Here is a 27,974-nt window from a genome sequence, read left to right as displayed (position 1 = left end):
AACACACGGAGCTGCGACCACAAGTGAGCTGGAGACCGATCCTTCCACCTGCCACACACACACACGCACACACTCCTCTGCAACGTCTGCCACGTCGCCTCTGATGGAGAGAGTGAGAATGTGACGGAGTCTTTGTGGACGCGGAGGAAACATTTCCACCTCTTTTTGCGTCTCCCGTGGAGCGATTGGTCGCGTCGGGGCGCGACTTTGCGAAACCTCGCAACTCAACTGTGCCACACGTGAGTCTCTGCAATCGGAGAAAGTGGTTGTTGTTGTTGAAGGCTACGACACAATGTCCCGGAACAACTGCGTGGAAAACTTGAAGGCATGGTGCGCGCCGAGCGCTGCAAGCTGAGACAGATGGACACGAGCGCGACAACTCACAGGGTGAGTCTACAAAACATGAGCATTTCACACGTTGTTCATGCTTGAATATGGAAACACATAGAAAACACGAGGAAACACCAGGACAACCCTAACCACATTTTCTTTTTTTCATAAATGTAACAAACTTCTTCAATCTCACTGCTGCTTCTCCTACAGGGAGTAGTAATGGTGCCAAAGGGGCTAATGGTTCTCAATGAATGCTTTCATAATGTCCTCATAGTATCTTTTATTCATTACCATAACAATCTTTTAATGCTCTTGAGGAAGTGAGTGCTGCTCATAATGCTACCTAATGGTACCTCCTCCATGTTATTAGACTATTCTTATGATGGGTGTAGGGGGAGTACTACAGGCTCCTCGCAGGAACCTTTCAATCGGGGGGTTTATCAGCTCAACCCTAAATTTAACATGTAGAGCTCATCTTGTTTTAGCTCGATCCACGTGCTTCTGGAGGGTCCACCATGGGAAGCTGGACCTGCCTGTCAATATTTCAGTAAAGGAGTTGGAGCTTAAGTAGATGAGTCGTGTTAACGTAGGTACCCCCCCCCCACACTCTTACTTTCCTGTATGGATTGGCCATATAAATGTCACTGCCTTCCTGTGCTGAGATCATTAACCTGTTGATGTGTGGAGATGGATGCTGGTGTTTCTACTGTGCTGTAAATCCACATAGGGTACCACACACACACTGGCAGTCCCTTGGAACCACAGAGAACAACCTAATGAGAACAGATTGCGCCCAATATGGCAGCCGGCTCTGAAACAACAGTTCTTATCCTGCCGTGGATCAGGTCGGCACTACTCATTTCACTCATTAGTCCTCCTCCTCCTCTGCAGCTTAATGGGAGGAAGGTGTCAGGAGGCTGAGATATCTGCACGCTCTTGGGCCACGCTGACACGAGACTTAGAGCCACTTCTTGCTTCCTTATTTTTCAAAAAGAGGAGATCATAAAATAGAGAGAAGAGAGGATGATGTGCCACGTTCTTCATGTGTTTGTGTGTAGGAAGCTGTTTTTCCCCCCGCTGTGATCTCTTAACTCTGTCTCTGTCCTAATAACTGCACTTCCACACAAGCATCAAATTCTCAGCTTTCAGGCTCACCATAAAATAGATCCTTTCCCCCTCAGCGATTTATTCAGCCCCATTATCTCCTTCTCTCTGCTTCACACTTTGTTAAATCCGGCCCTTTGAATCGGCTGATTGACACTGACTGTCAGCGCAGGTTTAATTTTCTATTAGAGATTGTCATGGTACTTATGAAACTTCTGAGCAGCAGAGTGGATGTCTCCGGCAGTGATACAGACAACTGTAGTTTTTGGTGTGGCCTTTATAAACAGTGAGTGGGCCAGCTTTTCCCAGAAGAAAAAAAAAATCACTGATGAAAACTTGATGGTGCATTCGCTGAATAGAAATTAACCAACAAAAGAAACAATTTCGGCAACATTTTGCATCTCAAAGGCAATACCCAACAGAAAAACACTGTCTGCACAGTGTGGCCAAAAAACTGATATCAAATTCAGGCTGTGCATAGTTGTCTTTTATAACCGATCCAACCTCGATTTTCTAAACCATTTATTTACAACAGCAGGCGAGATTGTTGTGGAGAATGTATCTGAAAAAACTAAATTTGTGACTGAGGGCACATTCGCTTGACTGTAACCAATGATGTAAATGTAGATGTAATCCTCTGAATAAAAGAACAGTCTCTAGCATCACGGTTAACTTTTTTGAGGCAGTAGCTGCTGCAAGGCCCAGAGGCTGAAAAACTTTCTGCACACTAAATAGAAATCTGCATCCTCAGTAGGAAAACCTGTCCAAACTACTTTGATGACCCCGACTTTCTACTTTCTGACTGTTCTTTTAAGTTTGGCTTTAAGCTGGTTCATTCTAGTTGCAGTCATAGACTGTATATAAAGATGGACGAGGCGTCTCCACTTCCTTCCACTATCCAGAAAATAAAGCAGAAAACACCTGTATTTGAACGCTGCCGTCTTGCATGACGTAATGTTGAGCCAGAGTCTGAGCAGTAGTGATGATTCAACTAATATGAGCCAGTCTCAGCTGTCAATCATGAAGTTTTACCCCCTTTTTGAAAACAAACTTATCATGAAATGAGCACTCGACAACCGTCAGTGGGATAAGAACGGCCCAAAATGACGAAAACCATCATTGAGGAAATTGAGTCAATCGAGTCACTTTGGCTTTTAGGTAACCATGGATACAGCTTTTATCTATCATGAAAAGTCAGTGCTCATACACACACGGTGTCTATGTCATGATGCACTGACTCCCTTCAGTGAGTCTAGTTGTCATCTCCAAACTCTGGCTGTATGAACAGAACTGCTATCCTGCTCTGGCAGTCGCATTAACGTGAGCATTACGGCAGCGGCCTACAGAGCAGCGACTTTTTAAGTACTGCTCACAATCAGCTCACACACAGTTTATATGTATGACAGATGATGCTTCTCCACTTCCTTGCATTTAAAAAATGATGCTAAGATATCCAGCACACCAGTACTGCCGTCTTGTGCTTTTGATAAACGTACTTGACCGTCAGTCTCAGCTGTCAGGGAACGACTCCTGTGTCAGAGGCCTGTTCATACCTTGTTCTAGGCTTCATTATTTTTTTTTATTTCCAATTTTTTTCATCCCATTCATTTCATGAAATAACTAATTTGTAGTCTGACATTGAAGTTTTGTCCACAGCACCTATATTGCAGCCCGCCACCAGAGGGCGATGAGATTTGCTCTCGCTCATCTTTATACAGTCTATGGATTAGCTCAAGAGACTCAAATGTTCAAGTGAACCTTAAGAGGAAAATGTCGATTGTTCTAGAGCAGAGAAAATAGCTGACGGACAGTAACATCAACAATGGCTCCACCTCATCAGACGCAGATAATGTTGCTCTAGCTTCCCCTCAACATTTTCAATTAAGAGACAACACCAGTACAAACAGGTCGGATCAATACGTCAGGTTTATATAACAGTCTTTCTTCATCGGGTGATGTGTTGTAACTTTCCATACAACTTGACTGTGTGGTTCACTGCTGCCCAGCGTATTCTGCAACAGCGAATCTAAGTCCAAGTCCATTTCTTAAGCTCTTTATGGCTTTTCATTAAGTACATAATGGGAATTAGGGTAAAGAAAGAATTAGCTACTCGGAGCAAGCCATTTATCCCATTTATAATTCATACTCAGGAAAGCACAGCCTGCTGTTTTGCTCATTTTGATTTCAGACTTGTGAACTGAATCAATAATCAACCAGCTTTTAAGTGAGTCAAACCCCGGCTGGTGAACAAAATCATCAGTTCCTGTGACTCATGATCTAAAGGGTGCTCTGTAGCTCGGCCCTCAGACTCTTGGTTATGTTGTGATAAGCACTCTTTCCACGGTCATTGCAGTTCAAGAGAGACGATTTGCATCATTCTATATTATGAAATGGTTCTCTCTCTGCTGATTGCTGCGCTGCCTCTTCAGGCAAGACGCTTAATTGTCCTCATGTCTTTGAGGACAGACCGTCACTGACAGAAAGTCGCTGTGAGGACATCAATCAGTCTGATTTAGGAGCCACTCAGGTGATAGTTCAGTGTCATTCAAGATCTGTGCGTCTCAAAATAGAATCTGCTCCAGGCCCTTTACTGAGATGAAGACCGAGTGGCTGCAGGAAGGCGGATGTATCAGTGATGCATCGGTTGCAGATTTATGCAAAGGGTCATGTAAATGATATTTGCATGAGCAACTGGTGGTAAAAGAATAATGCAGGGTTGATAGCTGATGCATCTTCTTTCAGCTGCTATCTCTGGCGAAAAGAAAAAGAGCAAAGTGTCTCCAGACGACTTTTAGTGTTCTTAAAGAAAACCTTATTGAACTGCAGATTTGTAAAAGAAACGTGAGCAGAGCAAATGTTTTTTTTGAATCACTTTATTCTCACAGTGTTATATTCAGCATCTGAAGCCCAGTCCAGAGGGTCACTGAGAGTCTTCGGGAAAAACCTTTATGTCCTGAAGTGAAACTGACATGACCTGATGAGCTGCACACAGCTCGGCTACTAAAATCACACTGTAAGAGATAAATTGTTACAATGTTAATTACTGAGTTAGTTAATCAGTAAACTTGTTTTTGTGTGTCAAATATTTGCTTCTATCTGGGTATTTGGGGTTTAAATTGCTTTACTATGAAGGAGGTGTAAATTCTGCTGGAAAAAAAGGCTCTATTGAAATGTTTGTCTGCATCTCCTCTGTGTGTGGCACTTCTTTTCATCCTGAATTTATTTTTTTTCCAGTTTTGTGTCCATCGCATATTAGAAACATCATCAATGTGTCTACTCACTTGCTGTGGATTTTCATTTTCTTGCTGTATTCTCACTCATTTTTTTTGGGCGCTGGCAAGACAAGTTCTGAAAAAGGTCACAAGCAACTGACTTGGACATCTGCGCTCTCACATAAAGCTTTCAGGAAAATGTCCTGAGTTCAATGCATCTCAGTTTGACCAAAAAAGACCACTTGTCAAAGAGTTATTAATATTATTGTTATAATAATTTAATCAGGAGTAAATTTTACTTGTAAGTAAAATTGATTTGTGGTGTAACATAATGTATTTCCACTTCACAACAAGCCTCCTTTGACTCCTCTGGTTTGAGCTCCTCCTGTGGAACCTAAATTCATTTCCTCTGTGCTCCTGAACCACCCCTTGGTGCAGTGTCATGCTCAATAAAGCGCTCCTGTCAGAAGCACTTTGCTGAGGCGCTGTAGAGGTGCCGCTCTCTGACCCTCCTCCCTCGGAGAAAGCGGCCTGTTTCAAAATGACTGGCCTCACAATAGAAGAGGGAAGTCCGAGCGTAGCCGGCGGGGTCCCGCTCTTCATTTGTTGTGATGTCCCCAGCCTCTCTACATCAGCAGCACACCCCCAGACCCGCTGCACTCATCCTCAGCAAGTGTGCAGGATCACTGCTGCTGTACTAAGAGCCTGAACTGTGTATCCAGATGTATCCATGTTGAATAAAACAATGAATGTCTCAGCCTGTTAAGACTAAATCACTTCAGAAGTGTGTAATTGGATCTAAAAAGGAAGTGAAATAAACGGATGCACAGAGGCTGACACATTGCACTGTTTGATCAGGGAACTGCGACACTGCTCTGATTCAGATGTCACAGTTTTGTTGGATTAAAAAACTCAAAACCTGTGAAATTAGAGGGGGTTTGCTTCAACATCATGAATACTTGCATTTATCTGAAGCTTTTAAAACTTTCTTTTTGAAAAGTTCTACCAGTAACAAGGTAGCGTTTGTAGAAACATCTGAAAATCATGTTGTTACGCATGAATAAAATGAATACAGGAGTATGTGCGGTACAGCGGGATGACTACCATACCCCTTCTTTGATATGAAGGTGTATCCAAAGGGGAAATCATTTTCATTCCCTCCTTGATAGTTTGCCAGTCTGTGTGATTTGTTTTTTCTTTTCATAAACTGCCTATGTGTGTTTTATTAAGGAGTTGTACATCTACATTATTATGGAATTTGGTCTTGGAAAGGAAATGAGTAAACTCTGCATTTTATGTTGAGAGTACAATGATTGAGCAGCTGTTCGTTCATATGAAATGAAGAATGAATAAACCATTACCACACATATTAAATATTCAACATATGTTCAAGTCACATATTCATTCTTTATTTCATATTCAACTCAGTGTGTCGAACAGTGTGTTGTAATTAGTCTGTGAGGGAGTTTGTGATTTCCTACTGTTTGTTGAACAGCACTTTAAATCCTCTCATTCTGCAGCCTGGTGATGCAGTAAATAGAAAAACGTTATTAATGTATCTGCATTGGGTTTAGACCGCAACTTGACATGGAGTTACTTTTCTTCATGCTTCCATTGCAATTACACTATAGCTTGGCTGCTTTTGACATTTCTCCAGGAATACAAACTGTTTTGACTTGTGGGTCTTATTTTACAGACTTTCAGTCCGACAAGAGCAGTTATTAAAAAGCCAACGACTTTAGGATTCAGTGGATCACACCAACACAGTACAAAAGATGTTTTCTTTGTATTATTATTTGAGGACTACAGTTTGTACTGTGTGATTTGACCATTATTAAAAAAAAAAAATGAAATGTAGAATTTAAAACCAGCCAACACACACTGGAACATATATCCAAAGGAAAATATATAAATATATAAATCCTACTCAGACTTCTGTCAGATTTTGGTTGAGCGTATGTATCCACAGGACCTTAATGTCATGGCTCCATCCCCAGATCCAAATGTTATCATTGGTGCAGGATGGCAGTGTTTATATCCAGGTTGATTTGGCTTCATTATACACATTGATTTTAGATTTTAAAAATCATTGAAGGGGTCACCCCAATTCCAACAGTGGGAAGGTGTGGAGGGAGCACTACATGTGAGGCACACTGAAGCCTTTGGAAGGACTTTGGAATGTTTGATAGAACAGATATTGACACGTTTGATAAAAGATTGAGGCGGACACTGAAAAATGTCATCACCAATCTGTCTTTTCTGTCCTGCAGAGACGTGCAGTGCTGCTGAATGGGTGACGAGCTCCCAGTCACCTTGCCTACCCTCTGAAGCCCCCCTCCTATTGCAACTTACAGGACAGGTTCCCCCATCAGAGTAGCAGGGATGTACCAGGAGGTGGCCTTCCTGGCAGGCAGCACTGAGCACCAGTTCACCACCTTCCGCTACAAACATGTAGAGAACCCACAGGAGGTCACCGCCAAGAAGGGGGTGTTCTACAAGCGAGCCCAGCTCCTGCTCCACCCTCAGCCCCACCAACAGGGGGGAGATGAGATCGACCGGGCTGATGGGGCAGCCATTATCAATGTAGGGGGTATCAAATACCGCATCCCCTGGTCAACGCTGGAGGAGTTTCCCTTATCAAGGCTGGGAAAGCTGCGCAGCTGCAGCAATGAGGCCGAGATCATGGATGTGTGTGACGACTACGACTGTAGCCGCAATGAGTATTTCTTTGACCGAAGTCCGTCGGCCTTCCGCACCATCGTCACTTTCTTGGCGGCAGGAAAGCTGCGGCTCCTGAGGGAGATGTGCGCCATGTCCTTCCAGGAGGAACTGCTGTACTGGGGGGTGGAGGAGAAAAGCCTTGACTGGTGCTGTCTCAGGAAGCTGCGGCTCAGGCAGGAGGAGTACAAGGAGCAGCAGAGGCTGGAGGAGGAGGACACCGAGCTCACATCGCCGCAGTCCTGTGAGGAGAGCCAGCAACCTCCCGAAGCATGGGCTCAGGAAGAAACTCATACGGGGGGCTGCATGCACAGACTGAGGGACATGGTGGAGAACCCCCACTCTGGCATCCCAGGGAAGATCTTCGCCTGTCTGTCAGTGATATTTGTAGCCATCACTGCTGTGACGCTGTGTGTCAGCACCATGCCTGACCTCAGGGAGGAGGAGGAGAGGGTGAGTTCTCTGTCACTTTTTCGACAGTTACAACTTATTTCTTTCTCACCAGCAGAATTTAAATCATCCAAAATGTCTAATATAATTTCTGGTGCCCCCATATTTAGTTTCTAGGAAGTCATTTAAATGATTGTTTTTTTAATTCAGCAATTAAAGAGGTACATTCATTTAGAAACCATGATGGAACAAAGGTGTGTAGAAGGAAGAATAAGACAGGACACAAATAAAAAAAAGCAATTAAGCAGAGAGTTAGTGAAATACCATGAAGTATGACTCCCAAGAAATAGAATAATTTAAACAAATCCAAGGACATTTTTCCAAATTTCCTTTGGTAAGAAATATAACATTTCAGAAATAAAAAATCTCAGTGGTGTCTAACTGCAGAACAAAAGTTAAAACCATCAAACTGTAAACAGATTTTCATAAGGAACACCACAGTTACACAAAACACATGATTATGAAGAGAAGGAACCCCGGTCTTTCACAACAGCCCGAGGGATGTGTGTGCTTTACAGCTGCTACAGTGGATTCAGATTATGTTGATGCAGCAGCCCACATACTGAGTCTTTCTGCGCTGTATTGTAAATCATTGTGACAGAGACGAAGGCTCAGGAACAACCAGGCTTCCTCTCTGTTCACTTGAATGCCACATTATTGTGTAGCTCCGCTCACTGTTGCAGCAGCACATTCCTTCTTAACAACATCAGATCCATATTCTCCCATGTATGCGATAATTGGCAGTGCACTCACGACATGAAGACGAAAAAAAAAACAGACCACGCATTTTCACATCTTTAAATGTATGGTGTGTATTTGCAAAATCCCACAGATATTTACCCCATGCAGTTAATTTTTTTCTGTGACCTGCTTTCAAAAATGATGATAAAAGCTCAAATGAAAATGAACTAAGCTCATCATTATGTAACATGATGATTATGCAAATGTCACCATGAAGTCTCAATCTGTACAGTTGAAGGTTTGTTTACCCAAAAATCAAGACAAGCTGACCAGTGAAATAAATGTGGCCTGTTAAGGGAAAATTTTACAGTGCAGTGTGTTGTGTTGCCTTTGAGTTTAGCATTTAGGGAAATTTACATATCTGCTTTCATTTTGGAAGTTAGACGAAGAAATTAAGATAAACTTCAACTTTCTAAAGCTCTGCTGTAGAGCTGGTACATAGTTATCTTAGCTTAGCATAAAGACTGCTTGCATGTGGAAACAGGTACCGTCCAAAGTGAAAAACTGGAGGAAGTGTTTGCTGTTGCCACTTCACCAAGCAACGAGTAGCTCAATCAAGTAGTGATGAGCCAAATGGAAAAAAAACAAACAACTCCTATCTGTAATTGCTAATGATGAATATCAGTATCAGGGTTTGTTTCATTGAAGACAGCTTCATTCATAGTGAGTCTCATTATGAGCAAGAGAAGGAGTGGCAGTCACAGAAGAAGTCATTAAAGATGATGATAATCTCACAGCTCATTCATCTAATGACGGATGAGCCTCTGGGGGTCACAGCTGATATTTTGGGGCTGTGTGTGGACAGCAGATATCAGGGCCAAGACTCCACCTTCTGTTCATCATAGACCCAAGGCATGCTGGGATTACAACCAGGAACCTTTTTGCTGTGAGGCGATAATGCTAACCACTAGTTCAGATTTCATTTGGAGAAAATTAAAATCCCAATTGGCTGTTAGTTTGTTACCCAAGACCTTTCTTCACTAGCATCACCACTATTATCAGTCATTAGTCTAAGAACAGACACAGTGATGTCTTACATTCACATACAGTACATGAATATATCATAAAGAATTGTTGGTCCACCCAATATTAATAATATTAGCTATGACCTAGGGTGTTTGCATGAAGTGTGTGACCTTCAAATGGGTCATAAATAAAAAAAGCAAAGTGACTGAAAGCTGACTGAGGACCAGCTTAAAGATTAGTCTCATCTTATGCCATCTTCCATTTCACGCCTGTATGGATCTGTAACTTTAATTATCTGAATCAGAGCAGCAACAGGTTTGATTAAGGAGACACTATGACTCAAACTCTGGTCATTGTGGCACCAATTAACCACTCAGAGACGGCTGAGCGACTCTCACTCCTGGTGGTGGTGGTTCATTAGGAGTGAGAACCTAGTCTGAATCGACCATGGGAGGAAACCCCAAAACACAAGGGTTTATGGGTATAATGAGGCGCCTGTGTCATCCTTGGATAAAAAACCTAGCGTAACAAAATGAAGGGAGGCAAACCGCAATCTGCCACTGGATATGGTAAATTAAAACAAAGTGGCATCCCTAAATCCCAAAGTCCCTTAATGGGAGGAGACACTTTACTCAAACTTTGTCCTGAAGTATTGTGACTGGACCTTTGTTTACAACTTTGACTTGATGGTAATTGGGCCGTGGGCACATGAAAGAATCAAACACAGAAAAAGACAAAGTAAACTTTCTCACAAGAGTTCAAAAGGAAAATGTCCAATGATTTCCTACTGTTATGTTCCCAGCAGTCATGGTGTGTACCGAGGTGTCAGACAGAGTTGGCTGTGGAGCATCTCCTCTCCTCATTACCATGTTAGGAGAAGAGTTTGGCCTGACCCTGTAAACTCATGTATATAGACACTACTTCCTGCACTGTCCTCATTTCTGATAATTTCAAGGAAGGCTTTTAAGTAGCTGAACATTGAGAGAATCCAGCTCAACCTGGTGAATTGCGTTTGCTAATTACACCCACTCATCCTCCTCTATTACAGAGCATCCTAATATCCATTAGCTTTGATAGCCCTCCATTTACAACTGCACAGATCCTCCCTATACTAATGAAATTAATGAAAACATCATTTCCTCAGGTGCCCATTTCCTGACTGTAATATATTGTGTACTTGTTATTTATAATGTTTTAGAGACATCCATTATGGCTCCAGTGTTGGCAGTATTAGAGGAGAGAAGCACACTATGTTGCTTTATAATACTAAACTGCTTAAATCTACCATGACTTATACTACTTATACTACATTTGTAATTCAAAAGCTTCTGACTGGACCAGTGCTGCTCCTTGGACTTACATCAGATCACATTAATATCTTTTTAATTTAAACCTGGTTTTCTGGCCATTTGGGTCGAGCAAAAACAAGCTGTGACACAACACTGACGGATTTATTAATTTTTCAGTTGCCTAAATTCAACAGATGGGAATCACTTTCCTTTAAGCTTTGTTCTGGTCTCCAACTCTTGAGAAAAATGTCGATCTTATATGTTTGTGATCACCAAAGTGAACGTGTTGCAAACAGTTGGTAACCTTGTTTCTCGTTTTGGGTCGTTCAGATGTAGTGCCTTCCCATTTATTCCCATTTATCCAGAATTAATTAGATTTTTGGCAGCAATGGGGTGCACGTGCACGTCATTCTCACAGGTAACAGATTCAGAGTGACAGGCACACAGACTTAAGAGAGAAAGATCAGTTCTCACGTAAGAGAAAGAACTGCCACAACTGCAGCTGAAACCATGAGGCCTGACTGTCTGCATGGACAGCAAAAACATTATGGACTATAGTGCAATACAAGCTTGCGGCAAATAGCGCTGCACAGACCAAGTTAGAGATCTTGATTTATGTGCATTAATTGTGGTTCATTTTGAAACTGTGGCGGGACACAGTCTAGATACTTAATGGGAAACACTGATTTGTTATTTATAATGATGATGCACTTATACTCCCAACTGAAAGCCACATTGGCTGTGTTCAAAGAGATGGGAAAATATCAGCTTATGCAGTTCTTTATCCACTAGAAATAAGATTTGAACCTCCCATCATCCAGACAAAGCTCCTGGATCAGTTTGATGGAGGGAATCCACCGAGATGAGGGCAGGTTCCATATTATTTTCCACCGACATGTTGAGCAGTAAAGCTGGAAAATCCATTCTGTCTTTGTTATTAAGGTTATGTTTGTTCAGTGAGTGAGACTTACAACTAATTGGACAAGTGGTTTTGGCAGATTGATAACAGCAACAGTAGCACAATCTCCCAAGTGTGTTTGATAGATGGATGAAAGTGGCACTGCCAGTGTTTTCCATGCATTTTTGGATGCTACATCTGAACTGCCCCATACACATACAATAAACACAAAGCAACATCATTTATTGTGGAGCTGTGTTTATGAACATTTGATGGATGCAAGTCTGTATTCACTTTCTCTGTTTTGGTCTTTACCAACTCTTGAGGGAAACAGCCAAACTCATTAAACTAATAACTGTAAAATGCTAGAATACATTCACCAGCTCGAGGTAGCACACACTACTGTGTTCTCATTTGAAAACAGTGTTTTCAATCTAAAGCCACCTCTGTCCACATGAGCATTTGGGCTCAGTATCTGTTTTAACCCCTGTTCAAACTACTGTGCCTAAAAACGCATATCACGTGACCACTTACGTATACTGGGCCTGCACGTGACAGTGTACACAGGAAGCATTTGGTTGATAGTTGCAGAAAGAGCTGGGCTATAAATGAGAAGCAGCAATGGTGTAAATGAAAATGCAGTGTTTAACAGCTGTCAGCAAAGAAAACAGGGTCAGCTACACTTAACCATGTTGCGTTCATTTTTGGTAGCTAGGGCTAATGCCAATTGTTTTCTATTAAAAATGGGTCTTGTTAGAGGAGCCTGACCAATCAGCAAAGGCTACGTTGTGACTGAAAAGACCCAATCAGCAAGCGGCTGTGAGTGTCTATGTCATCGTCTCTATACATCTCAAAGTTTCTGCCCATCCAGAATGAAATGCATCACTGGAGTTTTCAAACTAAAACTGGGCCTCTGGCCAGCAGCAATTCCAAACTTGTTTTAGCTGTTGTTGCAAGTTGATGCAAAACGTAGGAATATAGCCGAGGTGTTTTCATCAGGATGTTTTTTGCTGTGCCTGAAAACCTAAATTTAGCAGTTATAATAACCTGCCCAACCGGGATCACTTTACAAAGATTAGTCCCAGCCCAGAAGCACCTCAACATTTTTTATTTGCCTGTAAATTAAGCCATGTCAGACGTGTACCAGGAAGCATGAGGTCAACAAAGTTTTTATTGCAGGAAGTGGCCACTTATGTGCGTTAGGTCACATGAGCCGGATGAAAGTTCAGGCAGAAACCAACAGTTTTCCTGGAGCTGTCTGCAATGAAAAGCACTTAGTCCGTCTTTCTAATCTAATGTGGCTTAGAGAAGCACTCATTGGCCGAGAGACCTTTCTTTCCCCTTTTCTTTCTCTCACGGATGTTTATCATTTAAAAAAATAAAATGAAGCTGCTGCATAATGCATTTCACTTTTTATTTAATAGGGGATTAAACATTTAAAGTGTTTTGTCGATGTCTTCCCTCAGGATTGCTTACTCTGTTCACATAAGCATCTTTGAAAACAGTGTTCTTGTCCCATTTATCTCCCGCTACAGCCCCGGCTATGGATCTAACCTTTCTGTGACTCTCCTCATGCCCCACAGCCACAAACAATCCATTTTGACGTTAATCCCAGCCACTTTAAAGTACACCGCTACCGTAGCCGTATATCATCGTAGGGGAAGGGAGAGGTTGTGGACGGATGGAAGAGAAATGTGTGCAACGCTGTAAAAAATTAGAGAGAATTCTGTCTTCTTCTATGCTGAAAATAGGAGATTCACTCATCTCTCCTGTCTGTGAGTTGACATACTGCTGTTCATGCTCAGAGAAATGTGCAATCCCTCACTGTGGTGATAATTTGTGTTTCTCATTCAATGTTTGGTGAATGATTCCCAGTGAGTCGTGGAGTTATTTCTCTCCTGTAGTACAAACTGCAAAACCCCTGTGGGAATATTGTCATGCTTCATACTAGAATTTCAGCAAAGCTTCTCTGCTGTCAGCTTCAAAATGTGACAGATGATGTACAGAGATGGAGTGATGAGTAAATGTGATACAATATAAAACGGTTTGAGCTGTTGCTATAAGTATTGATCCACGAAAAACAGGCAAAATGGACAAGATAATATATGTCAATCAAAACAAGCTGAGTGAAAGTTGCTGAACTACACAGTATCAGCAATATTTTCATATTTACTATTGAAATAAAACAACATTAGGTCCAATGGTACTTTGACAACAACACATCTGACATGAAGGGTATTTCTGTGGATGTTTTAAACCTGAGTTTAGCACTACCAACATGTTTTTAAATCAACACTGAATAATCTCTTTCAATGGGATCCAAGTAGTCATCCCACCCCATAAAAATACATAACTATAATGCAATTAGCTCAATATTGGATTTCTGCTCGCACACTCTTTCTCACCAACTCTAGTACATGGTCGCCTTTTAAATACTTCATATCCACTTCATCTGTAGCTTTACTTCCAGGGCAAACAATGTATAACCAAAGGTAAAACACACTTACCAACATAAAGACTTTTTCTCTCTATTGTTTGTGTTAATGGATTGCGATAATTTATTGCCGTTTGCTTCATATTGTATATAAAATAACATATTGTACGTTGGTTACATATTTTTTTATCACATAGTTTCAACAGCAGCTGTGGCTAACTTGCAGTTTTTATTACCTCAGTTATCTCTTTTTCTTCTTTAAGATTTAACAAACCATGTTGCAATTTGGATTCAAGATTAATTAAGAAACTACAAAAACTGAGACTAAAAGAGGAGAAATAATGTGTCTCTCCCGTCCTTTGGTTACTGCAAACAGAAAAATGCTCCAGTTGTGCCTCCTCTAATTGCTCCTCCCTGCAGAGCTGCAAGCACACCCAGCTGAACAGCCTCTCAACACATTAAGAGGCATTGACTGAGATGCTCGAAAAATGCTTCTCCTGTTACCATAGAAGCGTTTGCATTGCTAAACATTTTCAGCTAAAGTAGTCTGCCATTAACTCAAACAATTCCCAGCAAAATTCAATATTTTGAAATATTTTTTCTCCCAATGCCACCACAAAGGAAGCACTTTGCTGTGTGGGAAAGATGAAGGATATTGACTGATGATACTCAGGGGATCAAAAAAACACAGAAAGGAGTTTGCGCCCCAGGAGGGTGAGCTTTCAACTGAAGTCCAAATGTTCTTGCTTTGGTGAGATATTATTATTTATTTTATGAATCATTTTAGGGCTCAAAAATGTTGATGGCTCTGTAAACAGTGGTCTAAGTTGTTTGGAACCAATCAGCTGCTTAATCACAGCCAGTACAGACTTATAAAGATATATATATAGAATGCTGCATTTTGACATGAGGAGTGAGGGAGAGTTAGAGCACAAACTTCCCAAAGTACATCCATGCTTTTAGTCTGGGATTGCGTAAACTCTCCAATGGATACACCTGGTGTCCGCAGTACTCACAAGTTTTAGAGCCAGTATGGAAGAGAAGTATGGAAACTCTGCTAACTATGGCAGAGTGTTTTAGTCTGTTCGGGCAGAAAGTGAGATGTTTGGAAAAAAAAGACACACAACTGTTTGTTGATTGGGAATTTTCAGTCATGACACAACCTTTGGCTTTTCGTCGGGCTCCTATCACATGACCCTCTTCAGGAAGGAAACAACCAGCAATAGCCTCGATTACCAATGTAGAACACAACATGGATAATGAATAACAAGCGTTGCTGATGTTCTCATCTTTCAACAGCTAAATTCTGCATTTACAATGATACAACTGTTGACATGCAGAGGAGATCTTACTTGAGTAATCTGTGTACACCAGCATGTGTATGCCCAGTGTATATGAGTGGTCATGTGATGAAAATTTGGAATGAAATTTCAGGTGTGTTAGTACAGATGGGGATAAAAACTCATACAGAGCCACAATGCTTGTGTGGTTAGAGATCATCATAGTCTGAAAAGCTAATATGGATTTAGCCTAAATCACATTGAAATAAAAACACCATGTGCAAACTTAGAAAGACATAATGAACCAAAACTAGGTGTTGAGACCAGATTACCTTTACTTAATGGATCTGTTGTCTTAATTTCAATTCACCTCTACAGTGGTGTATTTTACCATGAGGGTGAGAGCACACACTTCTCAGTCAACAGCCATCGATATTGATGGTACTTTAGATTAGGTTAGATTAGATTTAACTTGAATGGCCCTCATGGGGGATTTGGGTTGTCACAGCAGAAGAGAACAGGATAAACAACCGTGTTTCGGTTTACAGTGTATCAAACTCTGAACCTATTGTTGCTGCTTCAAGTGGATGACCTACCACAAGGAACAATGCATTATTATTCACATCACAAGCTTTTAGCAGAGCAGTAGTTACAGGTAACATTGATGCATTAAGGAGCTAAATGTGTATTATTTTTCAGAGGGAAAAGAATTCTGAAAGGTGCTAAAACTTGTGGATTGCACTTTGAAAGAATATTTAACTGCTCAGAACAGAAAACAGTGGCTGTAAAGTTCTCCTGCCCTCCCCAGTGCACTTTCTGTAATAAATACACATTGACAAGCAGCAAAACTGCTTGGGTCCAGGCCAATGGTCCAGCTGTGAGTTATAGCAGTGTTTCCAGACTATTGAAAAATCAGTAAATTTATAAAATGATTAAAAAGTTTGGTCAATTTCAGTGGCTCTGGTAGATTAGACTTTTATTATTGGCAAGTGCGACGTTTATTAAAATCGTTAAAAAGTTCCAGACAAAGTAATCATGATTATGTGATTATTCACCTGCTGGCAAATGAAGATTCAGCATCTTAATCGTACAAACAAAGAAATAACTTCACCAAGCCTCGATTCAGCCTGGTTTTTATGGATAAATTAAAGGACTGATTGCTAAAATTTCATCAGTAGTTCTTTTTGAGGTATGCTTAGACTCACACCAGGTTACAGAGCCATTAACTTTGTGGGAACATTGTTATTATTCATCAGCATTTGTGTAAAATTCTATCTGGCCTCATTTCTCCCTCAGGCAGGTTTCTCTGAACTAACAGATGTGCTGCCTCCACATCCTCAGACATCCTGGTTACTTGTAATAATCTCAAACCCAACACTGATGTCCTGAATTTTGAATGAATGTGTGTTTGAATGAATATGTAAAGATGTGGGATTTATGATAAAGGTAAAAAAAAAGACTTGACCGACTGTTTAAAAATGCACTACAGGCAGATCTTGTGCTGATGGTGAAGTTTAGCAGCTTGAGTAAGTACTGGATATTGAATATGTCGTTAACTGTGTGTGTGTTTGTGTGTGTGGGGGGGGTTCCCATCATACAGTAGGCAAGCGGCAGGATGTACCATTGGCAGGTCATCAGTCTGTCATAGGGTTATAAAAATAGACAGTTATTTCAATATACCATTAGTTCAGCCCCGCATTGCAAACGTTAGAACGTGAGCAGGGAAGTTTGCAAAATTTGCAGCTCGACAATCTTTCAAACTTCATATACGTGACATGACATGACATGAGCAATTACTCATCACTCTCACTCAGACTGTTTACATGCTTGTGTTGATATACAGCGATTTTCCTGAAACGCTTGTCACAGCCATTCAATACAATTTACATTAAATTAAGATATTGTGATGGATTAAAAACATTTTTGGGTCATTTTGCAAGATTTCGCACTTACATTTATGAACATTTTACAGTTCATACGTTGGCAGTGGTCAACGTATTGATTCACTTGTCCTTTCGTGAACCATTCAGGAATCTCCGTCTACCCCTTCGTTTCTAGAGGGGTCCTGCATTTGATGCACTATATGGCCATTACCTCTACATCACATAGAGAAATTGGACAACACTACCCCTTCAGACGACGGGTAGGTAAAACAAAGGGGTGGGGCAAAATGGTAGGGCTAAGGGGTGATTTGGGACAGGCCCTTAGAATTACCCAGTGCTGCTAGAGGAAAACAAGTTTGCAGTTATTTTCAGATGTGCACAATTATTGCAGGTTACTAAAAGGGCGCCCTGACAGCAAGTACATAAAAGTAGTGTTTCCCAATAATTATCTAGGTTATTAGTGTAACTAACTATTAGTGTTGTACTAATTTAGCTGAAGTAGCTATGTCAGAGCGGGCGATTGGTACTAGCAGTAGCAAGACATTATTAGCTGTTTGATAATGTGGTAATGAAGGCACGTGTAATATACTACTATTACTTACATACCACATAAAATAAGTTTTGTTGTCATCAGAGTCAGCTTCCACATGAGCAGCATGCATTAAATATTAATACTCATTTTCAGATTTTGAAGAAAACAAATTATTGCGATTTTCGAGAATGATGTCATAATATTACGTGAATCATTTTTTTTCTTTTTAAGTGGCCCTGATTCTCAGTGGTACACTAGCAAAACAGAAAACAAGCCGAGGTTTATGTGTTTGATGAGCAGAGATGCAGCCGCAGGCGAGTGGCTGAGGGGTGGGTGGAGATGGAGGTGTCTGATTTGCATATTCATTGATCTGTGAATACTAAATGAGGCAAAGGTGTAGAGTTACATCTAAGCCATTTTAAGGCAGTCAAAAGGGTTTTTATTCAGGAAAAAAAAAGCACGTCTAAATATTAAAATTCAGGGTTTAGTCGATGCCAAGAGAAGAACTTCTTTTTTTTTAGTGCAGGACTCTCTCTCATGCAGTGGATGAAGAGAGCTCTAGCGTGTCTGTAGACGCTTCCACTGCCAGTGTGTGTCCTCAGAAGTGCTTGTCGGACAGTCGAATAGCTTCGGGGGTCTGTTCCTATCCATTTCTCAAATTTAACGAAACTGACAATCACTTGACTTCTAACTCATTTCACACCATGATTTACCAGCAGAGCGTCAGCGGGGCTTGAACTCCTCTCTCAGGGTCTCCCGTCTTTGTTCTCTACCCTCTCTCTGTACTGGCTGGATTTGTATGCTGCTCCCTGTGTGACCACTCAGAGCAACAACAAACTCCAACACACTCAGATAACGTACTTCTCTTCCAGTGCCACTCAGCCGCTAGTTTGTGAAGTGTTATAAATTTCCATTTGACGTGTCTGTAATCAGCCTGTGCCTGACCATAAATTATTCTGAAGCATCAGAGCCAATGAGTCGGGTATCTATCAGGTATCTATACATGGAAGAAGCAGGAATAGAATAGAGGAGACTCTAACCTTCTGTATGATTTTACTTCAGTGGTGGCATCATCTGCTCTGTAATAGAGCCCATTTCATCCCTTATCCAACTGGTTTCAGTCTATTTAAATATTTATGACTGAACACAACTTGCCCAGCAGCTTATCACTTCACATGCAACAACCTCCAATTATACAAACAGCAAATGCATGTATTTTTAAACAAGTGCAGCTTTTTCCTCGTCTTTGTATGAGCATTGTATTTACAACATAAAAGACACAACCAAGTGCTAAATCTTTGTTTTCCTATTTTATCTTATGAATGGAAATACTCTTTTCCAGGCTTGACCTTATAAATCCTGAGGATTCACTCACACTCATGTTATTGTTCAGTCAGAGTTTTGTATAGTAAAAAGATAATGTATGTTGAGCCACAGTGTGGGCGGCAGAACAAGCACACAGACAGCATGTACACAGAGCAGAGCCCTTAGATGTGAACAAATGAGTGGTAAATAAATCTATTAAAAGCCCGGGCGTGTCGACGGCCGCTCAAAATCAGACCCAGTTCAGTATTTGAAATCCGCCTGTATATTGAATTACTCCCACACCAACTTATCAGCAGGGATCAGAGGTGAGCTGTCGTTCCCTGCGCTGTTTGCTTTGCATGCTTGTCTTCAGCTGTGACAGGGTCAGAGTCCCCTGATCGCTGAGACGAATAATTGCGTGCTTTTTAATTTGATCCTCCGTGGTTCTGTGCACATCAGAGGCTGTGCTGGGCGGAGAGGGAGCAGGGAGGGAGTGGAAAACGCACTCAGCCAGAAAGCCTCTGACAGAGTACACAATACAAACACGCTGAGATTCAAGGGAAGGGATGGTATCAGTTGCAAAATGTGTCAAAGGCAGACACACCGCAGACAGGAGACGTGTGAAACATACTGGTCAGCATGTGGACATGAGTGAGCTTCGTCAGGACTTGGACAGGAGCAAATTTATGTTTTGGCTTTTACATCTTCTTTCTGAAATGTGTGGTTGGACGATTTCATGTCACATTTGGAGCGTCGTGCTGCAGCAGCACAGGAAGCTTCAACAGTGCCATGTGCTGTGGTGCGAGAAAGACAAATGATGTGCAGAACAATACTTCTGCACATCCCAAAGAGGTTAGCTACAGGAGCGTGATGATTCAGTGATCGACTGACACCACAGATCAAGAGCAATTTAGAGTCGCACAAAGTTACAGTTGTATCACATCAGCTATAAGTGAGACGACATCTACATTCCTTTGGATAATAAGTATATTGTATAAATTATATACATATTTTTGGCATTCCTAAAAGAGAAAATATGAGCAAAAACAATTGTTTTGTTTTAGATAGATAGATATATCTAGATATAAATGACTTTATTAATCCCCCAGGGGGGAAATTAAGTTGTCATGGCAGCAGGTACACTAATGACATAATAAAAAGACATATTAGAAAATAAAAACACAAAAAGACATATTAAAGAAAAAATACCATATACTACGATATGCTATAACACACCATAATACAAAAACAGTACAGGTGAATTTAGAAGTATATATATAATATATACTTGGCTGTGCAATATATTAGTGCAGATATACAGTGATTTGCAAGATTTTAACTTCTGGTACAAATATAGCTTTATAATCTGTTGTGTTCTCACCTCCTTGTTTTTTGACATTTTCATTGATTTCCCAGGGAATAATTCTTGATAAAAATAATGTGGTGCATCTTGTTTCAATTGAAAGGGACTTTTGGTCCTTGTCAGAGGTTTGTGCTCCACTGAGTGCCATTGTAGCTACTCAATTATTTCACATTTCAAAATAAGAGTATGGACCCAAAGTTAAGGCTTAGTTAGGGTAGCAGCTGGCCAGGGGCTTGTGGAGCTCGTGATTATAAATGTAAATGAGTCTGTGCCACTCAGTTAATCACACCTTAACATCATATTGTGTTATTTTAGCCAAAATATAAGGGCAAGAAAACGACATAGTCGAGGATGAGGAATGTACATGACATAACACCTCGTGAAAATGTTGCACTACATAGGTGGGGTTGGGTGTGGTCAGAGGGCTTACAGCCCTCAGCCTGGTGTTAAGTCACAATGTGTTTATAAAGAAAGTTTTTCAGCTCAGTCATCTGTCTCACTTTATCACATTTTATAGAACTGTAAATGATTTTCAACTTTTATTTTCATGGTTTACTCATGTGTGTACCTACAGTGATTGTGTGTTGGATTCGGTGCATTTCCAAATGCAGGTGCACGTATAACTTCATAAAAGGTATTGTGCAATTTATGACTAAAGCATGAAACTTCAATTGTTCCTATAAACCATAAGCTGCGGAGGCATTTCAAATTTGGCACCTGGGACCAAGGCCAGGCTGTCAAATTCTTTTTCTTCACCTTTTCGCAGGTAGAACAGCAGCATACAGCACATCAGTTATATTTTATTTTTACTTTCTTATTACACATTGATTGCTTGGAACTGCTATAAAGTTTAATAAAGTAAAACGCAGTGTTGTGAGGCAGAGCGGGTGCTCTGTGAGGCTTCCGGAGGGCTGGTCCACTGTGGCAGCTTTGCTCCAGACAGTGGTATGACAGGTATAATATCAATACAGTGAAGGTACCAATCAGTGTATTGGGTTTGCACATGGTGACAATGTCAGAAGCACACATGACGTAAGCAGAGGGATGTTTTCTTTAAATACATTTATAGGCACCAGTGAGAAATGCTGTTAAACAGGAACTATATTTATAGTTAATACTATAATTATGTATTTGATTTGGTCTGAATAAAGCAATTACTTGATTTCACAAATGATCTTAAACTATAACACATCAATGCATGATTATGAAGCAGTGATGGGGTACAACTGAAATCTGAGCCAATGAAAAGTGGCCCTGAAACACCATTACACTCCCATCACTCATGACAGAACTAATTGCTGACTGTTCACAGTGTTTAAGCTTTTTTACTTTTTATCTTCCAATCTTCAAATACACAGTCAATGGGCTTTGCTGTTATAAACTAGCCGAACGCAACAGTCCAACAAATCCACAAGTCCCTGCTCCATTAAATCAATTTTACTTTCAGTCACAGCTGAAGACAAAGGTCAGTGTTGCGTCATTAAACACTGCTGCCCTGCAGGTCTCTGGCTAACTGTCGCTAGTAGTCTCTGGACATGTCTCCTGCTAGAAACTACACTTTTACATTTTGTGTGCTTTAGGTTTGTATGCAAAAATAGTGGGCACCACAAGTAAGGCTGCTTGAAGATTACTGTACAGCACTTTGACACCCAGCATCAGAACCGACTTCAAAGTTTTGAATATGGTTTGACTGAAGGCTGGGTATGAAAGGAATATCTTAATCTGTCAGAGCTTGTGATTTTCAACCCATGCATCTGTTCTTTCTCTGTCAGATAGAATTAGTAATGGTGGTGTTGCTAAAGACACATGGCACAAAAAGTGATTGGCAGATTAAAGTCCCTATACTCAATATTATTACTAATTTCTTTAATTTTACTTGTGAGCTTGCTGTTTATATCTGCAGCCATGTGAAAGACTGCAACTCCAGCTTTGCAGATCAGTGATTTACATGGTCCCTAATGCGTTTAGCAATTTTGATGTCTCAAGGGCAAAAACTGTGCAATGTGCAAACCTAAGTGAGTGTATACCCTTAAAAATGCATGAGACTGACTCCAAGAGGATTTCGTTCCTGTGCAGGCTTCCTGTTGGAATGATGTCTCTGTGGATCAGAGCTGTTGACTGAGCAAATAACTAAGGGGAATGGCTTGCATATATATTCACTGTTGTGCACATTCACACCTGCAGAGAAATTTTACAGCCATGGGGCATTCAGAGGTAATCCCCTATTTCTCCAACATCACCATGTTGTTTTATAACCTCAGGATTTGTTGTATCAGAGCCACGTAACGCAGCAGGGAACTAAGTCTGTAAGTATTTAAGATGGTTAAGTAATACATATTTCACTATATTACATGATATGACATTCAGGAAAGATATAAATGTTTAAAGTTGTAAACCTCATCATTAAGTGATTACATTTTATTGATCAAAAATGAAAGGTCATGACCTCATATGAGTCTGGAGAAAAAGTTTGTAGCCTTAAAAATATACTGTTTGATGAAGGCATACAACCATAGAGGGGTTCCTCTGATCTCCCCATATTTTGATAAATATACACCTAATTATCCTGCAGACTATTTTTTAGCCATGTGTCATTGCAGTCGTCTTGTGTGGCACTAAGCTCAATTTGCAACAATAAAATGGCTAATCCCCCTGAAAAAGAAAAGGCCACAACAGACACTAAAAGACAACTATGACTTCTACAGATTAAAAATAATTAATTTGGTGATTGTGCCCCAGAGGTGAAGTCTGCTCCTCCTGAGTCCAGTGAGCTCTGAAGGAGATTAAACAGTAAAATCACAGGCAATTCGGTAGCTGCATGTTGCTCTTGAAGTAATTTAACAACCCAATATCACGGAACCTGCACATGCTGTTGTTTCCCGTAGTGAAGGGGATTTCGACAACGGTAACACGCTGATGGAGGAAGAGGAGTTGAAGTGGCAGACTAGTCATTAATAACCCTGAAGTAAATGCAGAGAAAGAGAAAAGCAATTTCTTACACGTTTCCCCCCAGTGTCCTCCAGGGGTGACTTTTTCTTAATAACCATGTAATCTCTTATAATCATATTCTAAAATATTTATGAAACCTATTTCAGCAGTCCTGGTAAGAGAAAAGTCATAATCAAAAGAGTAAAGGGGAGAATATTTCAGCTGTGGCTTTAAGAGTCGACAGCAGAGCTCATGTGGGGCTCACACAGCGTTCACCTCTTGATTGCTCAGGTTTGATGTGTGAGACGTTTACGAGATGAGATAATCTAAGCCTTTGTTTTATGCTCCATGAATCTTTCAGCACCGTCTCTGTTGTGTTTTGTTCTGTGAGAGAATAGACTCACCTTTTAGCTTTGAGATCAAACGCACCAAACCTCCGCTGTCAATGTCGAGCCCACCAATCAAATAGGCTTTGAAACAGACTTAATTACTGACTCCACTCTGCGTCTCTAGATCATAGTTATCTGAACTGCTTTTGTAGTTGTCATCGCTGTGGCATAATGTAATACAGCCACTAATGTATGTCTTTTTTTCTCTGCAGGGTGAGTGCTCCCAGAGGTGCTATAACATTTTCGTGCTGGAGACAGTTTGCGTCGCCTGGTTCTCCCTGGAGTTCCTGCTGCGATTCATTCAGACGCAGAGCAAGTGCATGTTCCTGCGCACGCCTCTAAATGTCATCGACGTGGTGGCCATCCTCCCCTACTACATCACGCTCATCGTGGACTCTCTGTCGGTGGGAGGGAAACCTGTGGGGTCAGGGAACAACTACCTGGAGAAGGTGGGGTTAGTCCTCAGAGTCCTGCGAGCTCTGCGGATCTTTTACGTGATGAGGTTGGCCCGACATTCCCTGGGTTTGCAGACCCTTGGTCTGACAGTGAGGAGGTGTACTCGTGAGTTCGGCCTGTTGCTGCTGTTCCTGTGTGTGGCCATGGCCCTTTTCTCCCCACTGGTGTTTCTAGCCGAAAGTGAACTGGGTGCCAAACAGGAGTTCACCAGCATCCCTGGGAGCTACTGGTGGGCAGTTATCTCCATGACCACGGTGGGCTACGGAGACATGGTGCCCAGAAGCATCCCTGGCCAGGTGGTAGCGCTCAGCAGCATCCTGAGCGGCATTCTCCTCATGGCCTTTCCTGTCACGTCCATCTTTCACACCTTTTCTCGCTCCTACCTGGAGCTGAAGGAGGAGCAGAGCCGCGCATCGAGGCAGAAGCCAGACTCGCAGGACAGCACCAAGTCCCAGAACAGCGAGGACTCTCAGGAGACGGACAGCTACCACGGCATTGCGGAGGCCACCGCCTCATCTGTGCAGCGGAGAAAGTCCTTGGCTGCTCACAGGGCTGCTGAGATTAGAGCGTCTGTGAAAACCTAGCTTCTCTGACTGTCTGCCTATATGTTCAAGCTGCAGCCTGGGAGGATGTGACACTCGGCTGGGACTTCAAAGATGACAGCAGCGGGACTGGGAACCAGGAGATTTTCTCCTCTGGAGCTTCAGGTCTCTGCTTTGATCAGAGTTTCCTGAAGTTTACAGAGCTGCAGAGGTCTGACTTTAAAAGATGGAAGATCCATGATTAAACAACTCAAGTTTATGATATTGACAGACTGATAGACAGTCTGGGCAAAAGGTAAAACTACTTAAACATCACATTCAGATGTTATTCACACCTCATACGTTTCTCATGTAGCTGCCTTTGAGACGATTGACTTAAATAAAGGTGTTTGCTGAGATTTCAGACAGGCAGTTAATTATCATCTCCATCCCCTCTGTATTATTTATGGTAACACCAAATAACTTGTAAATTGTATGTTGGACACTTATATAAGTCTGACATGTACATAATGATGTCAGCATATTTACTTGCAACCAAGGAGAAAAAATGAACCAAATGAACCAATAACAGAACTGGTATGTATCTGGGCCTCAGGGCTCTGCAGTGTGCTGGGAAGTTCTGTTGATTTGGAAGGTTGATACCACTCTCATCTGTCTCATGAAAGCTCACATACTCATGCTTTAAAATAATTGTTTGCTATTTTATTTGTTGCAAAAAATGAAGCTACTGCCAAGATTAGTTTATCTTAACATAGCGTCGACAAAGCTCCTCACACCGAGAAATAATCTAACACTGTCCTTTTTACACTGACAGATTATGTACCTTTAGAAATCTTTTATTTAGCATTGAAGTGAGCCAAGCTAACTTTTGCTTTGGGTCCTCATAATAAACTCAGCCAAGCTAAGCAGCAGCTGTTGCAACAAATTCAAGTGAAAATACCGTTGAGAGTGGTTTCAATTTTCCAACTATGAAAATAATCCTATTTCCCAAAATGTCAGCCTACAACATAAGACATATGACTATATACAACTAGCATTATTCACAGTGTTAATGTTTTCAGAATTTGGTTTTGAATGACAGTTCATCCTGTGGAATAATAGTTAAAAAAAACATTTAACCATACTTTACAGTTTTCAACAGCTCATGTAGTTTACTCAGTTTAGAGTTTGGTTGTTACCTTGCTAAAGATGCAAAGCAACGGTCAAAACTGTTCTAACATCTGGTATTGTTATTGATATATAATTGGGTAAGTTGGTCATAGAAGATGAATGGTAAGGATTTTGATTACCCCTCACGTTTGTGTATCCATCTGTCCAATATTGGTCTTTTTGGGTCACGTACACCACGAAGGCTCAACCAAAATAAACTGTCTGATCTATAGAGGCTCGTCTGTCGACACCAGCTCGTCTGTCCCTTATTGCTGTTGCCTAACAACAGATCTAATGTTACGTGCTGTTAGCTTTTCGGTTGAGTTGAAGCTTGATACCTAAGCAGTGGAATCTCTTGCCAGCACCATTACCTCTGAAAACAGTTTGTCACTAAAGTGCAATGAATCGTTGGATAGGGTCAAGAACGATCCACCCATGGATAAAAGGATGTATTTGTTGGCAGCATTTGAAGGAGCCTTGGAAATGGGACAGCCTCGTCGGGCCGCTGTTACGCAATTGGTCAACAAAATGCTACCTCCAAAGCATGTAGCCCTCGAATTGAGACACAATTTATACCACTTATCCTTTAAGGGTCGTGGGGGGGTTAGGGTTAGGGTTTTCTAAATTCCCAGAATAGCACATTCGAAAATCAATCCATGTGAGAAGTGGAGACGACATTATGTTGGTGCCTCTCCTCTCATTGCATTTGGGCTGAATTCAGAGTAGCCTATTCCTTTATTTAGTATTTAAGTCAGAGAAATTAACACTTACCACAAGGTTGATTCTCTTCAAAGAGGCTGACTGGTTGGAAATATTATACATGCTCCTTAGGGCAATGAAAATAACAGACATGAAAGGCTGAAGTCTAAACCCATTTCAGGTGTTGCAAATAACTTTTACATTATTTCCTCATACAACTGCAAATACAGCACTTCATTTTCCTTGACTTGAGGGCTCTGCACTTAGAAGTGACACATTAAAAAGCCATTTCCTTAAATTGTTGTCAAGTTGGAACCAATCAAAAGTCGTGAGTGCCTGAGAGTGCAAATTAGGTTCAGATATTTTTAAAATGCCGCACAGATTGTGAGGACCTGTATAGCGTGCCAACTCTGAATCGCAGTCACTGGATTAACTGAATGATTTAAAAGCATGAAAATATTAAACAGAACACTCCACTATCTAACTATTATATTTAGGTTTTAATGAAGTATTGTTTTGATGAGTAGTGAATGGTGCGGAGAGACATAATTTGAATAGAAATCCAATTGAAATGGATTTGTGCTTTGCGTCATGAGTCCATAGCCTGAGGAAGGGCTTCTTTTGAAAAATGTAATAAAGATTATAATGAACACAGTCCCATGTGGAGATGCTTTGATTTAACAATTTAATACACACAAGGATGCTCGGAAATTTGCAAGACAGTGCGTGCTGTACTTCTGCACTAAAAACATCTTAAACTGTTTTTTTCTGAGGCTTCGTTCATGTTTTTCCCCGGTGATGAATAATGAATCAGTGCTGTTGTTTCAGTGCACTCGATGAAGTGTTGAACTTAGACTAATTCTGTTCACAGGGTCCTCCTCTTCACTCTCAAGCTCAGTGGGGTGAAGCTTAAGAATAGGGGGGAAGAATACACCCTGAACTGAATTCGCTTCATAGTTGATATTCAGAGATTCATCTCAGACTTCACATCGAAGTTTGTTTACAAAGACACAACTATCAATAACAAGTCACTGAGCGAATATTTAAGACATTGCATTCTGTACAAAGATATATATATATATATATATATCCATCAAATATTTATATTATACTAGCTCACAGTTATCATTGAAGTAGACACAGAACAATGTTAGTTTGTAGTCATATATCTTGCCATGAAATGTCAATATTTATTCTTGTTTTATTAGATTAGATGAACTTTATTGATCCTAGTTGGGAAATTGTTGTGTCACAGCAACAGGTCAACATTCACAGAGAGTAAGAACACAAAGAGACAAGGTGC

The 27,974-nt window shown here is 41.0% G+C and overlaps 1 protein-coding gene across 1 annotated transcript; it reads left to right on the top strand.

Moving 5' to 3' along the window:
* Nucleotides 1–26,204, top strand: kcng2 (potassium voltage-gated channel, subfamily G, member 2). The gene is made up of 3 exons (XM_020090398.2): nucleotides 1–387; nucleotides 6,920–7,820; nucleotides 24,038–26,204. The coding sequence occupies exons 2-3, from the start codon at nucleotides 7,032–7,034 to the stop codon at nucleotides 24,863–24,865; spliced, it is 1,617 nt and encodes a 538-aa protein (XP_019945957.1). The 5' UTR covers nucleotides 1–387; nucleotides 6,920–7,031; the 3' UTR covers nucleotides 24,866–26,204.
* The last annotated feature ends 1,770 nt before the right edge of the window (nucleotides 26,205–27,974 follow it).

The sequence above is a fragment of the Paralichthys olivaceus genome, chromosome 20 (assembly GCF_024713975.1).
Source record: "Paralichthys olivaceus isolate ysfri-2021 chromosome 20, ASM2471397v2, whole genome shotgun sequence".
NCBI lineage: Eukaryota > Metazoa > Chordata > Actinopteri > Pleuronectiformes > Paralichthyidae > Paralichthys > Paralichthys olivaceus.
This window is presented reverse-complemented; position numbering and strand designations above follow the sequence as displayed.

Excerpts from the sequence above, each read along its gene's own strand:
- kcng2 (XM_020090398.2), top strand. The coding sequence starts at position 7,032 with ATGTACCAGGAGGTGGCCTTCCTGGCAGGCAGCACTGAGCACCAGTTC. Across the intron at positions 7,821-24,037 it reads TCAGGGAGGAGGAGGAGAGG|GGTGAGTGCTCCCAGAGGTG; the intron begins GTGAGTTCTCTG and ends TTTTCTCTGCAG.